General features: G+C 43.9%; 1 protein-coding gene across 1 annotated transcript in view; it reads right to left on the bottom strand.

Moving 5' to 3' along the window:
- The window catches only part of etfa (electron transfer flavoprotein subunit alpha), a 70861-nt gene extending 56559 nt beyond the window's left edge, over nt 1–14302 (bottom strand). Inside the window, exons 1-3 of the mRNA XM_043680379.2 lie at nt 14207–14302; nt 4122–4271; nt 1582–1663 (exon numbers count right to left, since the gene is read on the bottom strand). Of these exons, the coding sequence (XP_043536314.1) occupies nt 1582–1663; nt 4122–4271; nt 14207–14251 (277 nt within the window). The 5' untranslated portion in view covers nt 14252–14302. The remainder of the gene's footprint in view (nt 1–1581; nt 1664–4121; nt 4272–14206) is intronic.
- Between the last annotated feature and the right edge of the window lie 1406 nt (nt 14303–15708).

Genomic DNA, 15708 nt, shown 5'->3' with positions numbered 1-15708 from the left:
ATGCTAGTTCTATCAGTATATACTCATGGCTAAGCCAATAACATCTCCACTGGCTAATCTGCATTCGTCAATGGATGACTGTGAATGGTCAATGGCTCATAACCTCTTGGACTTCCGAGTTTTCAATACAAGAACACCTGCAAGTGAGATACAAAGATGGTGGATACTGACACTGTCAAATGGGATACAGTGACTGGCAGGCATGACTTTCAGAGGATGACTATTTGGAAGGGCACTGGAAGAAGCCATCAGAAATTAAAAGCTCAGCTGGCTGAGAAGATAGCCCAGAGAAAACAGAGGTGAGCAATTCCGGCACCTTCTCAGACCATTGTCGTCTTCTTCACCAAATGTGGTAGGGGATGCCATGCATGGGACTCCTGAGCCGTACCAAACAATGTATAACAGTATTCACCATGATGCAAACCTGTCACCACCAGTTGTGATATCCAATATTATTTCAGACAGGCTTATTTAAACAATGAAAATGTACACCAGTTATGCAGATACAGTACAAAAGCTGAATGTCACAAGAAAGCAATTGAACAAAAGCCTTGCAAGCCTGCAATTTCTAAAGATCATGCACGATTTACCACAGTAAATTGAACTACAAAGGAACCTCAATTATCCAGTATTTAATTATCCAAATATCAGATTATCCAGCAAGATCGCACGGTCCTGATGCTCAGTTAAACTATGTTATCTGGCATTCAACTAACAGAACGAAATACTGCCCCCCTGTGTCCTTTGGATAATCAAGGTTCCTCTGTATATTTTCCCTCAAATGATTCACTTCTTGGAGTTCTTCATTACCAATCCGCAAATAAACGATTCAAATGACTGAAGAGTAAAGCAAGTGTCATTTATGTTATATTCCTTTTCTACCCTCAGAAGCATATCACAAATAAATACTCTAACTCTTACTTAGTTATAAAAACCATTTTCAACCAGACATTTATTTAAATGCATACAACAAAAACTGGATGTTCAGTTTTATATGAATTTTTCTGAAAACAGGAGAAATGTATAGCTTGAAATGGATCCTCAGGTAATCTCTAGTCACGAGATCAGTACATTTTGGACCCATATGCTCCAGTGGCACAGTTAGAGCTCCAAACACTTGCTTAGTTGCATGAGTTTTAAAGATTTGAACTGTACTGCCATTCAAACCCCCTTTCTCCAATAAAATGTGTTTCTTCATTACTTTGCAACTTACAGACTCCAGTTTAATTAAAATGTTGCACCTAAGCATTCTATAAGATACTTTAATTATATTCTACATACAAAATGTGTTGTAACCATGCTATAATTTTGAACTGCAACCACGTTGTTTTCGTTATTTTGTCCAAGAAAAGAATGTCACAGACACATTTTATTTTCATCATACTTTAAGGGATAGCAAATGATTTATTCCCAAATCACTAAACATACAGTATTAGCATTCAACTCATTTTTGAAAAAAATTAGTATTGCAAAACAAAATATTGCAGATACTGGAAATCTCCAATAAATACTGAAAGTGCTGGAACACTCAGGAAGCCTGGCAGCATTGAGAAACCACCCTCTTGCTGCATCCATGCCTACCTGGTAGAAAACCTTCAAATGAGTCATTCTCAGCCACTAGAACCTTCTTCACACCTTGCACTTTACTGACTTCTTCTGCAACCTGTAACAAGTAAATGTCAGCTTTGAATACAGGCCCAGTTAAATGGGACAAAATTGGCAAAAAACGTCTGCAAATTCTGCCTGGGAATTGAAAGTTAGCCTCAGTAATGTCCACCATGAAACCATCACCATGGTGGCAAAAAACCCACCCTGTTCATTGATCTGACCTACATGCGACTCAGGATTCACAGCAATGAAGTTGACTCTTAACTGGCCTTCTAAAATAGCAGGACAAGCCACTAGTTCATGGGCAATTTGGATAGGTCAACAAATGCTGGCCTGGCCAGTGACCCCCACGTCCCATTAAAGAATGACTATAAAAAATTAAGAGTGCCACAGTGACTTATAAATACAGGTGGTTCTGCTATAACGCATGTTTCATTAACACAAATTTGCTGCAACTCGATTGACAAACTAGGGACTAAAGCATGAACTTTTAAAATGTGTTGGCTGAAATGTGATTACATCAGCAACATTTAAGCACTGTTTCTAAAGCGCAACTTTTCTATAATGATTGGTTGCACAAGATCACAAACATCGCGTTATAGAAGAACTACCTTGTACTCACCACCTCTCTCTCTTCCTTTAAGACAGTCCTTATTCCTACTTTTTTGTCCATGTTTTCTGGCACTTGGCGCAATAGCTTCTTTACCTTGGTTAAAATTTCATCTAATTGATTACACCCTTGAAGGGCCTTGGAACATTTTATTCCAATAAATATGCTATATAAATGCAAGTTATTGTTGCAGTCAGTAAAGTAATGGCAAATAATATGCTAGCAATTCTAAACTGCACGAAAATTTGAAACAAATTGAAAAATGCCCATATTACAGAGGAAGTAGTGCTGGATGTCTTGAAACGCATAAAAGTGGATAAATCTCCAGGATTTAATCAGGTGTACCCTAGAACTCTGTGGAAAGCTAGGGAAGTGATTGCTTGGCCCCTTGCTCAGATATTTGTACCATCAATAGTCACAGGTGAGGTGCTGAAAGACTGGAAGTTGGCTATTGTGGTGCCACTATTTAAGAAAGGTGGTAAGGAAAAGCCAGGGGACTATAGACTGGTGAGCCTGACATCGGTGGTGGGCAAGTTGATTAAAGGAATCCTGAGGGACAGGATTTACATGTATTTGGAAAGACAGGGACTGCTTAGAGATTGTCAGCATGGTTTTGTGCATGGGAATTCATGTCTCATAAACTTGATTAAGTTTTTTGAAGAAGTAACAAAGAAGATTGATGAGGGCAGAGCGGTAGATGTGATCTATATGGATTTCAGTAAGGCGGTCGACAAGGTTCCCCATGGGAGACTGATTAGCAAGGTTAGATCTCATGGAATACAGGGAGAACTCGCCATTTGGATACAGAACTGGCTCAAAGTTAGAAGACAGAGGGTGGTGGTGGAGGGTTGTTTTTCAGACTGGAGGCCTGTGACCAGTGGTGTGCCATAAGGATCGGTGCTGGGTCCACTACATTTCATCATTTATATAAACGATTTGGATATGAACATAGGAGGTATAGTTAGTAAGTTTGCTGATGACATCAAAATTGGAGGTGTAGTGGACAGCGAAGGTTACCTCAGAGTACATTGAGATTTTGAAAAGATGGGCCAAAGGGCTGAGGAGTAGCAGATGGAGCTTAACTTAGATAAATGCAAGGTGCTGCATTTTGGAAAAGCAAATCAGAGCAGGACTTACCATTAAGTGTATAAGGTCCTGGGGAGTGTTGCTGAACAAAGAGACCATGGAGTGCAGGTTCATAGCTCCTTGAAAGTGGAGTCATAGTTAGATAGGATAGTGAAGGAGGTATTTGGTATGCTTTGCTTTATTGGTCAGAGTATTGAGTACAGGAGTTGGGAGGTCATGTTTCAGCTGTACAAGACATTGGTTAGGCCACTTTTGGAATATTGCATGCAATTCTGGTCTCGTTCTATTGGAAGGATGTTGTGAAACTTCAAAGGGTTCAGAAAAGATTTACAAGGATTTTGCCAGGATTGGAGGATTTGAGCAATAGGGAGAGGCTATTTAGGCTGGGGCTGTTTTCCCTGGAGCGTCAGAGGCTGAGGTGTGACCATATAAAGGCTTATAAAATCATGAGGAGCATGGATAAGATAAATACACATTTTCCCCGGGGTGAAGGAGTCCAGAACTAGAGGGGATAGGTTTAGGGTGAGAGTGGAACGATATAAAAGGGACGTAAGGGACAACATTTTCACACAGAGGGTGGTGCATGTGTGGAATGAGCTGCCAGTAGAAGTGGTGGAGGCTGATACAATTACAACATTGAAAAGGCATCTGGATAGGTATATGAATAGGTAGGATTTAGAGGAATATGGACCATGTGCTGGCAAATTAGGTTAGGTTAGGATATCTGGTCAGCATGGACAAGTTGGACTGAAGGGTCTGTTTCCCTGCTATACATCTCTATGACTCTATAAATATAAATATAGCAACAACATTTTACCTTGCCACAATTTGTGCCAGCAATCAAACAACAAACTTCTCCACCCAGCTGTTTGGCTGCAGTGATGGCATTGAGGGTAATGGGAGTCAGCTTCTCATTATTATGCTCTGCTAGTACAAGAGTGCTCTGAAATCGTTGCAGATAGCAGGTCTAGAAAAAAATAAAATAAGAATCTTACAAACGTGTCATTTTTGGGAAGAACATAGAACAGGAGGAGGCCATTTTAACCTATTGATGCTACTTACTATTCAATGAGATTGTGACAAAATGGTAACTTAACTCCACATAAACCACTATTGCCCCATATCCCTTCATAGCTTCTAACAATGTTCTATCAATTTTACATCTAAGCTGAATTGACCTAGTACCAACTGTCATTTGTAGAATAAGGTCCAAACTGCTACCATTCTGCAGATTTTCCAATTTCCCTTCTGAAATATCTGGTTCTAGCCTCAGACCCCCTAACAAATAAAATTTGTCTCTCCCTTAATCTAATGCTTTCTGTTCCCCTTAATATTTGGAAAACACTGCCCAAAATCAAACAAATTTGAAAAATAATTAAAATCATGTTATTATGATACTTTCAGGAAGCTCAAATTTAAGACTGGGGAACTTTGAACTACCACTGCATTACTTAATATCAGCAGAATAAATACAAATAATTCAGATAATACACTTTAATACTGAACAATATTCCCATGTGATAATTACCTCAAAACTGCTCACAGCAGTGACAGATCTGTAACCAGCATTATATAGCTCACAGTACTCTCAAACACAATACAAATTTGGAGAGAGGAAATCTAGAGTTGGAGCTGTTTGGCTCAATGAAACTTCACATATCGAACATAGTCTTCTACTCTTTCTCAACAGTGTCATGGACGATCTTACATCCACTTGAGGAAACAAACTCTACTTCAGTTCAGTATCCCACCCCAGAATATGAAAAAGTCAAGGTCAGAACTTGAGCAAACACCAGCGCTTTTTGTCAACATCATGTTTCAGTGTTGTTGAGCCAGCAGCTGATGTCATTGTCAACACCATGTGTTGTAGATATACAAGGACATTCAAGTTCAATGATTAATGACTGCGGCATCATTACTGCAGGCTTGTGAAATAACTAGCAATTACTCAAACATTTTCTGAAAATTAACTGATTATTCCTTCCCAATTCAAACAATTGCTTATCAATTATATTGAAATCCTTCCATAATGCTATCTACTATAGTGTGGAGTTCAGTACAATGCATTTCTTAGACCCTCAAAATGTCATTTAAATAGAATTTGACCTGTGTGGTATTAAATCACATCAGAACAGCTTTGAGCTTTAGTAACTGAGATCTTCTGAGGCACCAAGTTTGTAGGGTTGCCAATCGAGCAGGCTGATCGGTCTTGAATAATGTCCAGCTTTGTGTGGGAAGTATTCAATCATACACCTGACCTGTGTCTTGTAGATGGTGGACAGGTTTTGGGGAGTCAAGAGGCAAATTACTTGCTGCAGAATTCCTAGTCTCTGACCTCCTCCTGCTCCCAAGTGTTTATATAGATGGTATTCTCAGTCTCTGGACTAAGTTTGTGATGGCTCACATGCTTACAGATACTGTGGACATTTATTACTCAGAACAATCACAATTTGTTTTTGCTAAATGTGAATAATCTGAATAGTCACTCCAGATTAGCTGCCATATGCCATCCCCTTTCCTCAATGATCGTGATACAATTCCCAATTCCCTTCCTTCTACAAATGCAGTGACAAGCACCCCCACTTGCAATACTAACACTGTACACCCACTTTAAAAGGAAAAATTAAAACATAACTATATAATCATCTGATGATGTAACACTTGTTGAATTCATTTGATTTGGAGTGCAAAGATTTGATGCTGTAATACAGAAAGCCATTCAGGAGAAAGTGAGGACAGCAGATGCTGGAGATCAGAGTCGGTGGTGTGGTGCTGGAAAAGCACAGCAGTTCAGGCAGCATCCAAAGAATGGGAGAAACGACATTTTGGGCATAAGTTTTCATCAGGAATGAGACTTGTGGGCCAGAGGGGGTGTGAGATAAATGGGAGGGGGGGTGTGCTGGGGCTGGGGCTGGGGAAGGTAGCTGAGAATGCAATAAGGTGGGGGAGAAAGTGGTAGTTCAGAGAGGAGGGTGGACCAGATAGATGGGACGTATGATGGACATGTCAAGAGGGCGGTGCCGAGTTGAAGGCTAGGGACTAGGATAAGGTCGGGGGAGGGGAAATGAGGAAAATGGTGAAATCCACATTAATCCCATGTGTTTGCAGGTCCCAAGGCAGAAGATACGGCATTCTTCCTCCAGGCATTTGACGATGGAGGCAGCCCAGGAACTGAATGTCCTTTGTGGAGTGGGAGGGGTAGTTAACGTGTTCAGCTCCAGTGCAGTGGGGTTGGTGGGTGCGGGTTTCACCGAGATGTTCTCTGAAACGATCCACAAGAAGGCATCCTGTCTTCCTGATGTAGAGGATACCACATTGGGTGCAACAGATACAGTAGATGACATTTGTGGAAGTACAGGTAAATTTGTGTCGGATTTGGAAGGATCATTTTGGGCCTTGGACGGTGGTGAGGGTGGAGGTGTGGGCATAGGTTTTGCACTTCTTGCGGTGGCAGGGGAAGGCGCCAGGAGTGGAGTGTGGACTGGTGGAGGATGTGGATCTGACAAGGGAGGCACGGAGGTAATGGTCTCTCCGAAATGCTGATAGGGATGGGGAGGAAATATATCCCTATTGGTGGGGTCAGCTATGCACCCCATCGTGCCTGTGAACAATTCTCTCAACAGTAATCCAATTAGTCCCACTTTCCTGCTCTTTCCCCATTGTCTTGCAAGTTTGCTATTCCATATCTACGCCTAATTCCCTTTTGAAATTATTGTTGAGTCTCCTTCAGACATAGCATTCAAGACCATAGGAATTTTCTACATAAAAACAAGTCCATTCTTCTTCCCTACGGTTCTTTTGCCAACTATTTTGAAGTCAGCTTCCCTTAGTTACAGGCCCATCTCCCAAGTGTCAGCAAAAAGTGTTTATGTGTTTAGTATATCAAAACCCTTCATAATTTTGATCGTTTCCAATTAATCTCCTTTCCACATGGTAAACCCAAATAAAAGTCTAGTTTGTAGCTTGTCAACCAATAGCTGAGATAGCTTATGAGATACTCCACCACTCAAAACATGTCCTGATGCTTGAACTGCGGCTAGCCCTAGGAAACATACCATAAATACCATCACCAGACAGTGACCGATATCTACAGAATGGCTCTCCAGCATGAATCATTGTCTTGAAGAGTGGCCAACAAATAGAGGCTGTTTGCTTTGAGCATCACTCTTGCAGTTCATCATGTGTCTGAGCTACTGAAAACTTTTATGTTATTTACTTTTCTTTGGTAATAAAGTTTAATCAGCAGCAACAAGTGAGAACAAAGAGGTTCAGAAAATTGAGAGAGATTAGAGTAAATATGAAAAGCTGACTTGAATAGAAAGACTGCACCTAGTAATTATGGCATCTAGAACAATGTGACATAAGATTAAATATAAAACATTTAGAACGCAACAATGTTAAGGGTGTGGTATACAGTGTCAGAGTAAGTGACAAAAGCTAACAAAATCCTCATTTCAAAAGAGTTTAGCTAGGGGGCTGAAAGGAAAGAGAATAAAGGGATAAGACAATTTAGTGGGCCCATGAGATGAGGGCCACTGCTTGCTTTAAGAACTTATATCAACATGAACTATTTGAGGTCGGGAGATGGGCCAAGTCTGCTTCCATGTTATTTTTTTCTTTGGCTCAGGGCACTGAAGTCCCAAAGAAATAAGGAAATTATAAAACGTACAAAAACATCAATTACAATCATCTGTAAACATGCTATTTGGTAATTGATCAAGAATAGAACTGAGCACTAACCCATGTTTATTTTTAAACTTGGCAGAAAAACAAAATTAAGGACAAACTACTTCAGAGGCCTCAACTGTCAACCACAGAACATGGGACTGGAGTCACATACAGGCCAGAGCAAGCAGAATAGATAGATTTTCAGTTTTGATCATAGAATCCCTACATTGTGGAAGCAGACCCTCTTGACAAAGCAGTCCACACTGACCCTCTGAACAGCATCCCACCCCATTACTCTATCCCTGCATTTCCCAAAGCTAATCCATTAATGGACATTAGTGTTTTTAGTTGCGTCCTTTGGCAACCCATCAAGTTTACAAGATTGTGTTTATTGATAGCCTCCCACAAATGATCAGATTCCCACAATCACAATCAGAACTTGCCAGTTCCAGATCTAACACTCATCCCCTGCTGTGGAAGTCGAGTACTCCAGCCACTGCCACAGTATTCATGATACACAGACAAAAACATCAATTAGGTCCATATTTGCAATGGCACTTATAAAAGTGAAAGGTCATAACCTCAGCACATTTGCACATGTAATCCCAGCTCTAATTAGGTCAACAGGTTTGTAATTTGCTTTTCTTTCAACTGGTCTGACCTTGGGGGATATTGGGAAGATGCCTCTCCATTTATTACTGGGGCAAGGTTATATTTTCCATTTGTTCTCAGCCTGAGTATGGGGTTGATAAGGAAAGGGAAGAAAAGAATGATCTAATGCAAAGTAATTATCAATGAAGGATCATAATCTTAAAACTTCACACACAAATCACCCCTTACTATTTCTTCCACCCATTCCCTATTCACCAATTCTGCACTCCTTGCTTAAAAGGACATAGTCTAGAAAAGGCTGGTCTTGTGGCACTGTGACCCTCTGAGCCAGAGGGTCCAGGTTCATGTCCCCCTCCAGGGCATCAGCCAAGGGTTGAACAACGAGACCGTGGAGTACAGGTTCATAGCTCCTTGAAAGTGGAGTCACAGGTAGATAGGATAGTGAAGAAGGCGTTTAGTATGCTTTCTTTTATTGGTCAGAGTATTGAGTAGAGTTGGGAGAACATGTTGCGGCCGTACAGGACGTTGGTTGGGCCGCTGTTGGAATGTTGCATGCAATTCTGGTCTCCTTCCTATCAGAAAGATGTTGTGAAACTTGAAAGGGTTCAGAAAAGATTTACAAGGATGCTGCCAGAGTTGGAGGATTTGAGCTATAGGGAGAGGCTGAACAGGCTGGGGCTGTTTTCCCTGGAGCGTCAGAGGCTGAGGGATGACCGTATAGAGGTTTACAAAATTATGAGGGGCATGGATAGGATAATTAGGCAAAGTCTTTTCCCTAGGGTCAAGAGTCCAGAACTAGAGGGCATAGAGTCATAGAGATGTACAGCACGGAAACAGACTCTTCGGTTCAACCCGTCCATGCCGACCAGATATCCCAACCCAATCTAGTCCCACCTGCCAGCACCCGGCCCATATCTCCACCCAGTTTAGGGTGAGAGGGGAAAGATATAAAAGAGACATAAGGGGCATCTTTTTCATGCAGAGGGTGGTACGTGTATGGATTGAGCTGCCAAAGGAAGTGGTGGAGGCTGGTACAGTTGCAACATTTAAGAGGCATTTGGATGGGTATATGAATAGGAAAGGTTTGGAGGGATATGGGCCGGGTGCTGGCAGGTGGGACTAGATTGGGTTGGGATATCTGGTTGGCATAGACGGGTTGGACCAAAGGGTCTGTTTCCATGCTGTACATCTCCATGACTCTATCTATAACACAGGGAGAAAGTGAGGACTGCAGATGTTGGAGATCAGAGTCAAGATTGTGGTGAAGAAGCATCGATGGTCAGGTAGTATCCGAGGAGGAGCAGAATCAACTTTTTGGGCATAGGCCCTTCTTCAGCAATGAGGCCTGTGGATCAGGGGCATGTCAGACAAACAGGAAGTGGGGTAGGGTTGAGGTGGTTGGGGGCGGGGGGGGAGGAGAGGTAACTGAGAATGCAATAGATAGATAAGGGGGGGGAGAAGATCATAGGTCAGAGAGGAAGGTGGAGCAAATAGATGGGAAAGGATTTGGACAGGTCAAAAGGGCGGTACCGAGTTGGACACATGGGACTGAGATAACGTGGGGGCAGGGGAAATGAAGAAACTGGTGAAATCGACATTAATCCTGTGTGGTTGCATGGCCCCAAGGCAGAATATGAGGCGTTCTTCCTCCAGACGTTAGGTGCTAAGGGTTTGGCAATGGGGGAGGCCCAGGATCTGTGTGTCCTTGGTGGAGTGAGAGGGAGAGTTAAAGTGTTCAGCCACAGGGCGGTGGGTTTGGTTGGTTGGCGCGGGGGTCCCAGAGATGTTATCTGAAACAATCCGCAAATTGGCGTCCTGTCTCCCCGATGTAGAGGAGACCACATTGGGTGCAACAGATACAGTAATTGATATTGGTGCAGGTACAGGTAAATCTCTGTCGGATGTGGAAGGATCCATCTTCCGTAGCTACACCGGTACTATCGCCCACCTGTTCCTCTGCTTCACCAATGACTGTATCGGCGCTACCTCATACTCCACAAGGAAGTTGAACAGTTCATCAACTTCACTAACACCTTTCACCCCAACCTCAAACACAACCAACCCCCACCGCCCTGTGGCTAAACACTTCAACTCCCCCTCCCAATCCACCATGGACATGCAGGTCCTGGGCCTCCTCCATCACCAAACCCTTACCACCCGACGTCTAGAGGAAGAACGCCTCATATTCTGCCTTGTGACCCTGCAACCACATGGGATCAATGTGGATTTCACCAGTTTCCTCATTTCCCCTCCCCCACATTATCCCAGTCCTAAACCTCCAACTCGGCACCGCCCTCTTGGCCTGTCCATCACCTTTCCCATCTATCCGCTCTACCTTCCTCTCTGACCTATCACCTTCTCCCCCACTTCATCTACCTATCGCGTTCACAGCTACCTTCCCCCACCGGCGGCACGGTGGCACAGTGGTATGGGCGGCACGGTGGCACAGTGGTATGGGCGGCACGGTGGCACAGTGGTATGGGCGGCACAGTGGCACAGTGGTATGGGCGGCACGGTGGCACAGTGGTATGGGCGGCACGGTGGCACAGTGGTTAGCACTGCTGCCTCACAGCGCCAGAGACCCGGGTTCAGTTCCCGCCTCAGGCGACTGACTGTGTGGAGTTTGCACATTCTCCCCGTGTCTGCGTGGGTTTCCTCCGGGTGCTCCGGTTTCCTCCCACAGTTCCAAAGATGTGCAGGTCAGGTGAATTGGCCATGCTAAATTGTCCGTAGTGTTAGGTAAGGGGTAAATGTAGGGGTATGGGTGGTTTGCGCTTCGGCGGGTCGGTGTGGACTTGTTGGGCCGAAGGGCCTGTTTCCACACTGTAAAGTAATCTAATCTAATCTAATCTAATCTAATCTAATCTAACCCCCAGACCAAGCTCCACCCCCCCCTCCCATTTATCTCTTCATTCCTGATGAAGGGCTTATGCCCAAAACGTCGATTCTACTGCTCCTCGGATGCTGCCTAATATGCTGTGCTTTTCCAGCACCACACACTCGCATCTATAACACAGCCAAATAGTTGATTATCAGCTTGAAAATACTTCCAACACACAGCAATGACAAGTAATTAAGATTGTAAGCTATGCTCAATGGGGAGTGGTACCCCAAAGCTACAGCCACTGGCAACAATCTGGTGACCTCCAGTGAAAATTAGCTCCAGTAACAGACATTAGCATATGCTTTATAGTGTCATGCGTCACTGGATGTGGGAAAGTCTCCAAGTCTAAATTAGTCATGAAAAGTACTGGGAGTTATGCATTTCCTTCATCATGGCATATGATTCAACTGGGAGAATCCTGGATCACATGCCAACTCTGGCTCCACTTCATCAGAGAGCAACATAGCTGACAGATCTTGTGGCTTCTCTATAAATTAATGAAACAAAGCCCAGTACAGAGTCACACAGGACATGCAAGTGATATCCAGGGCTCTCATAGGGGGACACTTGCATATTGGCACCAGTAAAAAAAATAATACTGCGTCTCACAATGTGATTGCTCTGCACAGTATTCATTTGGAGGGTTAAATTCCACAATTGTTCCTACATTTGACATGAACAATACTCCATGCCCAAAGTGAATTGGGAACAGAAATGCCCGAAGTGAAGAAATATTCACAAATCCTCTGCTGTAATATTCTGAATCAATCATACATCTTGATGAAAAACATTAAGAATACAAAAGCAAAACAGATGCACATATTTAGCTTAAATTACAGCATCACATTCAAGGTAACACAAAAAAGACTTGATATAGAAGCAGTATATCCCTTCCAAATAGACTCCAAGACCAATTAAAGTGTTTCATAGACTTAACAGCATATCACATGAAGCTAAATTGTGATGCCTGATCTTAAAAAAACTCAGCAACCCCAATTTGTCCTCTGATCACAGTGAACTCACTGAACTATCTTCAGCATGACAAGTGAGACTTAAAACACAGTAAACACAAATTCATGTCCTGAAAAATATTCACAAACTCCCAATAGAAAATGTGAATATTTTCTTGTCAAACTAACACTTACATGGCTAAAAGAACAAGTCCTCAGGATTTGTAATGTCCAGTGTTCAATCCTTACCACGTACTCTACACTGATACTTCACTAAGAAAGCACTTGTCTCTGCTCCTAGGCCTGGCCAAACTGGCCATAAACAGGTCCAGGCAGCGTGCCATGGAGGGAGCCATTAGGGCTGATTGCCTGCCCCTCTTCCATGCTAATATTTGAGCTTGGGTGTCCCTGAAGCAGCAGCACGGCTTGAGCTGTTATGGGAGAGGTGAGCACTGCAGGGAGTGGAGTGTTTTATTTCCCCCTACAACTCTATTCTGATTCAATCCCAGCCCCGCCCTTCACTTTTTGATCACACAGCATTACCCTTTGTCGAGAAGGGCACTGCTTGTCACTTGCCACTCTGGTGTTTTCTTTCTTCCTGGTGGTGGAATATAAATAAATATTTACACACTTGTTCTTCACTGTGTCTGACACCTGCACACACATGATATGAGTGCTGGGGAAAATAAGTACTTCTGCTGTTAGGCAGTAGTGTGCGGGGAAATTAAAAAGAAAAAGAAAAAAATAAATAAACTGGAGTGTCAGAGCGTCTGTGCACTCAAAAAATAAAGCACCTATTAGTCAGGTGGATTGCTGTTCAATGGCCAAGAAAAATTATAGTCAGTTGCTTGCTGCTGATGGATTTGTGCTGTATATAAGCAAGATTTGGAGATGCCAGTGTTGGACTGGGGTTTACAAAGTTAAAAATCACACATCACCAGGTTGTAGTCCAATAGCTAGTGCTTCCAATTAAACCTGTTGGACTATAACCTGGTGTTGTGTGATTTTTAACTGTGTATAAACAAAGTCTGTACACAATGGTGACTGAGACTCAAAAACCATCAATATTGGCTCTGCACCACTCTGCGGACAAGTCTGGAGGTGGGCGTAAATAAAATCTAGGCGAAAGTGAGGACTGCAGCAGATGCTAGAGATTAGAGTGTGGTGCTGGAAAAGCGCAGCAGGTCAGGCAGCATCCGAGGAGCAGGAGAGTCGATGTTTCGGGCATTAGCCCTTCATTAGGAAACGTTGTGAAAAAAAAAAGACGTCTCACGGGGCAAGCCAGAGAGAGGTAGGGGGTTTATGTCCGGGCCAATGTTTAGGTCAAAACGACAGGTAGAGCCAATAGAACAGAGCACTTTAGCAGTATCACCGTGCTGCCTGCGCGCAATTTGGTTAGCCCATGGTACACCGCATGTTAACAGTGACCGCGCTCTATTGGCTGCAGAGCCTCCAAGTGTTGTGAAAAGGGCGCTATGTCAATGCAAGTCTCTCTTTGTACAGGGGTGCACTTTGGGAGCTTTATCTTTTCAGAGTGGGTTTTTTTTTGTGCGTGACTTTTGACCCGCCGCCTGTCCCTCCTCACTCCCCCCCCCCCAACAACTCTCAGGATCTGCCCGAGGGAGGCGGTGACGTTCTCGCTTTCTCCCGGACTCCGACCCCGAGGCTCCGAGTGAGGCCTGCTGCCGTGACCCCCCCCCACTCTCAGCGGGGATCGGGCTAGGCCTCGGCCAACCCTTCCCGCTCCCCGGAGTCGGCTTGTCGGGGCTCGCTCGCTCACTCACTCACCGCCGCCGGTATCCGCCGCCCGGCCTCAGAAAAGAGTCGGAACATCTTCCAGAATCTTCCACCACCCGGAGATCTCGCGAGAGTTCGCCACCGCCGACCCCCCCCCCGAGATCTCGCGAGAACGCGTCCCCACTCCCCCTGGTGGTCAGGCTTGGCCATTGCCACTGTAGATGAGGTGGTAACGTCCCTACCTCTGGGTCAGGAGAGCGGGGGAATTCAGTCCCACCCGCCCAACGTAATAAGCATCTCTGAACAGGTTGGTTAGGAAAATATGTGTAATGCGTCCATCAGGCTTCTTGTGGGAGAGTGGTAGTATCCCTACCTCTAAGCCAGGAGACCAAAGGTTTAGTCTGACCCACTACAGAAGCGTGTAATAAGCATCTCTGACCATGTTGGTTAGGAACATGTCTATAATGCATCAATGAGGGTTCTTGTGGAGCAGTGGTGGTGTCCCTATCTCAGAGGAGACCACTTGCCTCTGAGGTGTGCAATAAACATCTCTGAATGGCTTGGTTAGAAATATTCCAACTATTGCTGCATGACACTCAATGGCATCACTATCCTTGAATCCCCCACTCAGGTTGAAATGGTCCACAACTGGGTAAAGACAGGAGACTGACACCAGGTAACAGAGTTGGTGCAATTGCGACGGGTCAAATGGCCTCCTTCTGCACTGTAGCAATTCAGTGATTCTTTCAAAGTCCTGATGGTTGCCATTAACCAGAAACTTGACTGGACCTGTTGGGCTATATGGACTATATAAATACTGTGGCCACATAAGCAGGTCAGAGGATTGGAAGCCTGCAGCAAGTCAGCCGGAATGAATCAGCTCCACCAACACTCAAGAAGCTTGACACCATCCAGCACAAAGTAACCTCTCTGATTGGCACCACCAACATTCAGTAGCAGCAGAGTGTACCATCTACAAAGTGCACTATAGAATTTCTCCAAGGCTCCTGAGCACCTTCCAAACCCACAACCACTACCATCCAAAAGGGCAAGGCAGACACATGGGAACAACACCTGCTGCAAGTCCCCATTCAAGTTACTGACCATCCTGACTGGGAAATATATCATCATTCCTTCAGTGATAATGCATCAAAATCCTGGAACTCCCCTCCTGATGGTAGTGTAGGTGGATAGACATCAAATAGGCTGCAGTATTTCAAGAAAGAAGCTCAACCCCTTCTCCAGGGCAACTAGAGATGGGTAGTACATGTTGACCCAGTCAGGGATTCCCACATCCTCAAATGAATAAAAAATGTTATGTTTGGCCCAGTGATGAGCATCTTCATAACATAAAAGACAACAAGGTATTGGCAAACCTTTTGAGGAAAGAGATATAAAGAGAACTGAGTGCATTCTTATCCAAGTAACATCAAAACAAACCATCGTGGTATCAATTCATGCTACCTAGTACAAAACAAAGCTTCAGATATTGATGTTTGCAAGTTTGTGTGCATACAGGAACATGTCATGGGATTTGTGCCATTAGGAGACAA

Source organism: Chiloscyllium plagiosum, unplaced genomic scaffold, assembly GCF_037043375.1.
Source record: "Chiloscyllium plagiosum isolate Xiang-an unplaced genomic scaffold, Cpla_swu_hap1 HiC_scaffold_42, whole genome shotgun sequence".
NCBI classification, from domain to species: domain Eukaryota; kingdom Metazoa; phylum Chordata; class Chondrichthyes; order Orectolobiformes; family Hemiscylliidae; genus Chiloscyllium; species Chiloscyllium plagiosum.
This window is presented reverse-complemented; position numbering and strand designations above follow the sequence as displayed.